Genomic DNA, 7329 nt, shown 5'->3' with positions numbered 1-7329 from the left:
CCCACCGCCAGGGCTGTAACCCCACGCTGCCTCACCCCTCCCAGCCCACCCTGGCACAGGCTGCAGTGACCCAGCGAGCTAACCCACCTGCAAGCTCTCTCTGTGCTGCTTTCCTAGCTGACCAAACGTTTCCTCCAGCTCTGAAAAGCACTGGCTAAGTTTCTAGCATGCTAGGTAAGGTTAAATAATCACCCTCACAGATGTAAAATATCACAGTATGATTTATTAAAAATTCCAAAGTTTTACAGAGCTTATGAAAACATGGAGCAGGGGGCGTTGTAAGTGTCCAGTGAAATAAGTGTCCTGTTCAGCTTTCTGCAGGTTTAGGTCCCTGAACCAGAGGGTACGTGAGCATCACTTCCAGGGCAACACTGGCTGTGAGGGCGCGGAGGCACAGAGCAGGGGCTGCCCTATTCCCGCCTGCAGCTCTTCCAGCCAACTCAGCTGCACCTTCAGACTTTCCCAAAAAACTGGGCTTTGCCGAAGCCTGAGCTAACACCCAGTGATGGCACCGCTCCCTAGCCCCACCAGGCTGCAGACCCCACCAGGCTGCAGAACCCACCAACCAGGCTGCAGAGGGGTGGGTTTGGACTTCCCCAGGTGCCGCCGCTGCGGCAGTGCCGCGTGGGCTGTGTTCAGCCAGCACATGTGCAAGCACTGGACACCCATGAAATTGTGCAGAACCCCCCCCACAGGGAAGCTCTGCTGCTGCCCATCGCCCCCCACCTCTCCCTGGGCTGCAAGGGGCCGTTGCCTGTCAAACCTGAGTTATGAACTAAGAGGAGGCGATGCGAAAGCACTCTACAAACAAATTCACACTTTTGTGTAAAGCAGAATTCAGCTATATTTAAAGAGAAAACATGTCTTTGTTGTGCTGTTTGGAAGGTAAGCATGATCAGATTTGGCTTTTCTTTTAACAATTTCATTCCTCTGTCACTCCCTTCCCATCTCTTCCCCTTTGAGATTTACTGAATCTTACTTGAGAAAAGGAAACCGATGATCAAGATGGGAGTTTATTTCAGCATCTGTTGCTGAAACATTAGTTCATTTCTCTGTCCTTGCTACTCTCCAACATTCAGCAGTTCCCTCCAAAGACCCTTAACTTGCCTTGTCTTCTGTTAATTAAAACCCAATTAGGATTGCCTGCTGATAACTGCACACTGGTCTAACAAAGCCTGGCCTGTTGCTGGGTTTATTTTTTTAAGTGTCAGATGAAGAGGCAACAGCAGGTCTTACTGGAGCAGAAACATAGCTCAAGCTATTCTCTGCAAGTGTTTGCTTTTTGCATGTACTGTGCTAATTTGCAGAAGAGGTCTCTCTACAAGTTGTTTTCTTCAAAAATTTTTTTAAAGAATACTCTTATGTTTCACATATTGCATAAAATTGACAACATTGATAGCTTTTAAATACCAACAACAGGGGAAGCGAGAAGGAAGGCACAACTGTGTAAGCACTGTGACCATGCCACTACCTTGTTCCAGTACGCCCTCCGGGGGCATCCACTTCATCCAACTTCTAACCCCACCTGAAGATGTCACTGGCTATTTTTTAGCCAGCTCTAGGAGTCATATGGCTTATTCACATTCATTGCACAACAAGCCTCTAATGTATCCTGCATTAAAAAAACCCCAACACCTTTCTGTTAATGCAGTGTTATTTTTCCTGATTTCCCTGCAGCCCCCTTAGCATTGCTCCATGGAAAGTCAGTGTCTGCCTCGGTGAACCCACTACTGAAATGTTGTCACAGCCACAGAGGTAAGCTGAGCATCAGTGGTCACAGCACGAGGTGGCACGATACACACAGAAGTGCTCCGCTCTCGTTTGGAAATGAGGAGCCCATCTGGCAGGTTTGTTTTCAGTCATATAAAAAATTCCTCCTCATCATCCTCTGCTCTGTTTGCAGGGCTGGCTCGTGGTGGTTGCGAGTGGAAGCCCAAAGCTGATTGCCCTGCTCCTTTGCTCCTTTTGGCTGCAGCAAAGAGCAGCTGGGTCCTGTCCTGGGAGGGCAGGGCACAGCCGGCCCTGTCCGTGGGTGCTCGCGGCCAGAGGAGGCTGCTCCGCAGGTCCCTGCAGAAGTGGTTCAGTGGGCAGCGGCCGCTCGCAGGATTCGCCACGGTGAGCCCAGTGTCGACGTTGGTCTCCGCTGCCTGCCCAGGAACACGGCTCTCCTGGAGGGAAGTCTGCAACTTGCTGCTCACCTGTCTGCAGAGGGAGGTGGCATCCCACCGCAACGGGGCCGCTGGGCCGCTGCGAGAAGAGCAGAAGCGCCTGTGGAGGTCACCACCAGCTTGCTCAGGAGTAAGGGCTTTGCTTTGGTCAGATTTTGTTTTACCCTTCATGGCTGTCACCTCCCGGCTTCTCTGCCCAGGATTACCCCACTTTACAGGGAGAGGGGCTGGCACAGAGTCCCGCAGGATTTTTTCGTTGCCTGCATTATTATGCTGATGGCAAAGCCCAACATTTGTTTCACGGGGCTTTGAGCTGTCTTGGACCTGTTGAATAAAATGTGGAGAGAACCCCATTAATGAATCGTTCTTGCTTCACTAGGTGATGCTCTCACCCAGCCTTGCTGTGCTGTGGTAGTCACCTGTGGCGCGAGTCTGGCAGCCCCTAGAGAACAGCACAGGATTCTTACGAGCCTGAGCAATGGCAGATGAAACGATGTAGATAATGTGATGCACATGGGGAAACACAGCCCCAGCTTCACATACAAAATGCTAGGCTGTGCATTGACCGTAACCCCGCGGTCTCATTTCTGCAACAGACAGCACCATGTTAGCAGCAGTTCGGTGCCTGGCAGCAGTCTAGAAAGCAAATGAAATCTTAAGAATTATTCCAAACAACACTGAGGTGGTTGTTATGCACGGTGCAGCTGTGGACCGTGGTGTTTGTCCCTCAACCGCAGTGCACAACAGCATATCATGGAGCTGGAAAGGCTCAGAAATGGACAGCAAGGACAACTGCAAGTACAGTAAAGGAACAACCACATATGCTGTGAATCTTAAGCCTGGGGGAAAAAAATCAAACCGTTTGGGAGGGACAGGGTAAAAGGCTATAAAACCATGAGCCATCATGGAGAAACAGATAGGTATTGTCTGTTCCCTGCCATCTGCAATGCAAGAAGCAGAAGCCATCAAATGAAGCCAGGGTGGAGCCAATTTCAAATATGAGCAGGTGACAGTGGGCCTGGGGAGGTCCCTGCCAAGGTATCTTGTGGATACAAAAAGTCCACGTGGATACAAGGGCAGACTGGATTGACCGCTTGGAAAGCAGCATCACTGCAAGTTCCCACAGCTGGCTTCAGAAGACCCTTGAGTTTAAAACAGGCAGCTTGGGGCATATTGGTGGGATGTCACATGTGCACTTGTCCTCTTGCTGTTCCTCCCAAGGCAGCCGCCTGTGACCAGCTGCTGGGGACAGAGCTGGGCAGGATGAAGCCTTGGTCAGACCCCTTGCAGACAGGCTGGTGGTCTCAGGTTTTCCTGCAGTCACTGCCAGCGCTCGGCTGAGCAGCCACACTAGGCTTGGGTGAAACAATCCCAAAGGCTCATCTGTCTTTTCATAAATTACAAACCAGAAATCACGAGTCATAAACCTTACTATTTTGAGAAGGAGACAAGAAAGTTATGCCTGAATTTAGTTTCTCCCAACTCATGCATGGCTTTCAGAGGGCTCTCAGGCCTAATGCACACACGTGACAGATCTGCTGCAGGTGACCTAAACACAGCACGCACAAATAGCGGTGCCTGACCAAAACCTTCTTGGGGGCATCAGATCTACTGGAGCTCCTTCACATCTGCAAATCCTGACCAGCTGCTTCTGGAAAGAAACTTCTCCAGGAAGCTCTGGATCAAGTGGCATTCCTCTGATAGCTGGACAGCACATGGACCAACACTTGCCCAGGGAGGAGATACCCATCAGACCAGCAAGGCCAACAGGACCAGGACCTGCTAAGCACACGCCAGTTGTTCCTCCGGAGCATGCCACCTCGGGGGACACAGCTCAAAGCAAGGCACCCGCCTTGATAGCCCCCTGCAAGACTAGAGACACATTTCATGTCTTTATTTGTGAAACACAGCACATGGAGATGGTCCTACTCTCCTACTTCAGACTTGAGTCTTAAGGCTAAACTTGTAAAATTTGAGCAACAGGAATATCCTGTAAACACTCAGAGAAAGGACATGGAATAGAACTGTAACTAGTGAGCATCTTCAGGGGGGAAAAAAAAAGGGAGAGGATGTGGTTTATTTACTTCTTTATCAAACTACGCAGGACCAACTTCAAAGCTATGTGAAGATGCTCAGGGCCTTGTCCAGTCTAAGTGGGGGCCAGACCAGTTTATAAAGCGATACTGAAGGAGAAGTACACAAAGCCTGCCCTGAGTGTTCAGAGTAGCACAAAAATCAGCTATCCAGAATAATTAAGCTGATTTGTACCAAATGAGCTCTGGACGAAAAACAGAAAACCACAGGATGGGCAAATTTAAAAGTCCAGATTACAATTAAAAAAAAAATAATCAGAGGTGGGAGGGGCTGTTAGAGTGGAAAGAAAGCATACCGAGCTAAACTGCCCTCCTGCTCACACCTATAATTCCCACTAGGTATCATCTCAGCACAGTTGTCTTTGCTGGGTTTTATTTATTTGTATTCAAACCATCTCCGGACTGCACACGAGCAGAAAAGGCAGAGAATTCCTACGACACATTTCTGCCACACTTTTGCCCAACTGCAACTCACTCAAAAGATCACAAAAATCTATTGCAGGCGATGCTGTATCAACACTGTGCTTACAATACCGCTGGCTTTGGATGCTGAAAAATTGCTTTCAAAAACATTTACAACGTAATGACTTATCAGAGAAAGAATAGGCAGGGAAGGGAAGCTGTTAAACCAGCCTGCTCAAAAAAAGCATGAATCTTTTCGATTTCAGGCAACCAGTAATGATGTTAATTTAACAATATAAAAATATTCCAAGGATCTGTGCTTACATTTATCAATGGCATCACAGCACTGGCAGATACCGATTACTGCATTCACAAATTCAAAAGAAAACATAAACAAGGAAAATCTTAAATTTCCATTTTCAACCAGTCCTGCTTTCCTTGGGAAAAACAAACAAAAAACCTCAAATGAAAAACCCAAACAAACCTCCTCTCGGAGCACCACAGACACATACCTGAAGCAGAATTGTGTTTCCTTCATAGTCTTGCGTTTGCCACCTGGTGCTACTGATAGGAATACAGGGGTTAGGCAGGAGAGGCACCAGCTGCCCCATTTCTTGCACCTTGAACTGCAAGGCTGATGACTCCTTCGGCTCGGCAGCCACCCCGACGGGCAGCTGCTTCAGGCAGAGCTGCACGGCAACATTTTGGGTTGCGTACAGCACAAAGACACAGAAGTTACTTTTCTGCAGAGTTGCTTCTTTCCGTAGGATCATCTCGTAGAGTCTCACTGCATCCTCATAGTTATCAAAACTGCAGTAGAGGGTGACACGCAGGATTTCGGGGCCACAATGCACCCGCCTGATACCCCACACAGGCATCTGGTCATCCAGGCCGTAGAAGTCCTGGTGAGCTGGGGCATAGGGGTGGCTTCGCCCATGAGCAATCTGGACGCACTGGTAGCGCCAGGGTGGATGCTGGAAGAGCTCATGGACCTGGAAAATCCGTGTTTCTCCCAAGTCCTCGTGTAGAAAAAGAAGAACAGATATTCCAGGAAAGCCACAGCTTCTCTTACGACATCTCTCGTAGTATTTCAATGGAGTAACTCGCTCAGACACCAGGAAAAGCCGAACCTCTGGGCAGATCCACTCCAAAAGCTGATCCAGAGTTTGCTGCAGAAGCAATGAGTGTCCCAAATTGGTGAGAAGATGCACAGTCATGAGAGAGTCTGCCCTGTCATCCATTGCAGAGGTTCCTGACAAAAAAATAAAAATAGTCGAATTGGTGCCTTCCCTTTCCTTCTCCCACTGTTGGCGCCTCAGTAACACGAGGGGTGCACTGTAAGACTTGGAATGAATTTAATCTTCTACAAGCTTTGCACTAGCCCGATGAAATACGCAGGTCTGCACGGTTAGCGTACACGAGGTGGGCGAAGAGCGACAGAGCGTTATCCGAGTGGTCCCAGGTAACTCACATCGCAGCAGAGCTCAGACGAAGGCTCATTTTCCGACTGCAAGGCTTGAGCGCTAGGCACTGTGTACCTGCCACCAGCGTGTCCAGGAACACCTCTGCGTCCTCCAGCTCCTGTCCTTCGCAGGGCAGGGCAGCTGAGACGACAAGAACCGAAGCACAACAGCAGTAATTCTCCAAGATGAGATGACTTTGTAAGCACAGCGCCAGCAGTGGAAACACACGCTCCGGATCCGGCCGAGTCCCATGGGCGCGCATCTCTCTGCGGTCACCACGTTTTGCAAAGGCAATGGGGCACTCGTGTTTGAAAACCTCAGCATATTTTCTCATAGTTGGCAGGCTAGGTTTTAGCTCGTTGTAAAAAGCTTGTGATCTTTGCAAGTCACACCCTTCTGGGGCATACAGATAAGCTACTCTTTAAAAACAAGGAAGGAAAACAGACTAACAAAAGAAAAAAGAAAACCCGTATGTGAACACAACAGATAACAATAAGGGCAGATATGAATCAGCCTCAGGAAAGAGGAGCTTTGGGAAAAAACCTCGACTCCCAGTTAGGCGCTTCACCACACGGGTGGCTCACTGCCTGGCTGGAACCCAGCTCCTGGGTCATTACACATAGCCCAGAAGAGCTGGCTACCAGGCCCTGTTCGCCTCTTTTTCCTCCTCCTCTTTTTTTTTTTCTTGGTTTTTTTAATGCTGAGATACCCAGGTAATCAGCACCTTTCAGCAAATTTCAGGTTTTTTTTCCTTGCTCCTTGGGTTTACATATTGGTACTTAGTTTAGTTTACTGTGTAGACTACAACAGGAATGCTGAAAATACGCCTCTTTCCAGGCCTCTTCTAGTGTCTAGCCAGTAAATCACACTGTCCCTTCATCTCCTCGTTTTGCCAACCCAGGAGCAACACATGCAAGCCAACAAGACAGCCCCTGTTATCTGCACAGAAATGCTGCCACCACAGCCAGTATTTAAAGCAAAACTGGCCCCCCCCTAATGATGCACCCAGCTCCACCTAATGAAAAGCAACACCTCTCTCTGCTGACACAGCAATTTTCCTCTCAAACAGCCCAGCACACAAAGCAGTGGCTTGCTGTGCAAAAATCCCAGCAAGAGTCCGCTATTAAAAACTCTGAACTGCCTTTTTTTTTTTTTTTTTTTTTTTTTTAAATACGGCCCTAGTTTTTTTTCAAATTGACAAAA

General features: G+C 48.7%; 1 protein-coding gene across 1 annotated transcript; it reads right to left on the bottom strand.

Moving 5' to 3' along the window:
• Window positions 1-225: 225 nt before the first annotated feature.
• On the bottom strand, window positions 226-6496 carry FAM124B (family with sequence similarity 124 member B). The gene is made up of 3 exons (XM_009649120.2): window positions 6202-6496; window positions 5176-5915; window positions 226-2492 (listed from the first exon to the last, which is right to left on the bottom strand). The coding sequence occupies exons 1-3, from the start codon at window positions 6458-6460 to the stop codon at window positions 1860-1862; spliced, it is 1632 nt and encodes a 543-aa protein (XP_009647415.2). The 5' UTR covers window positions 6461-6496; the 3' UTR covers window positions 226-1859.
• Window positions 6497-7329: the final 833 nt, after the last annotated feature.

Source organism: Egretta garzetta, unplaced genomic scaffold (genome assembly GCF_000687185.1).
Source record: "Egretta garzetta isolate BGI_Z169 unplaced genomic scaffold, ASM68718v1 scaffold161, whole genome shotgun sequence".
NCBI lineage: Eukaryota > Metazoa > Chordata > Aves > Pelecaniformes > Ardeidae > Egretta > Egretta garzetta.
The sequence above is the reverse complement of the archived record's forward strand: the minus strand, read 5'-3'. Positions and strand labels throughout refer to the sequence as shown.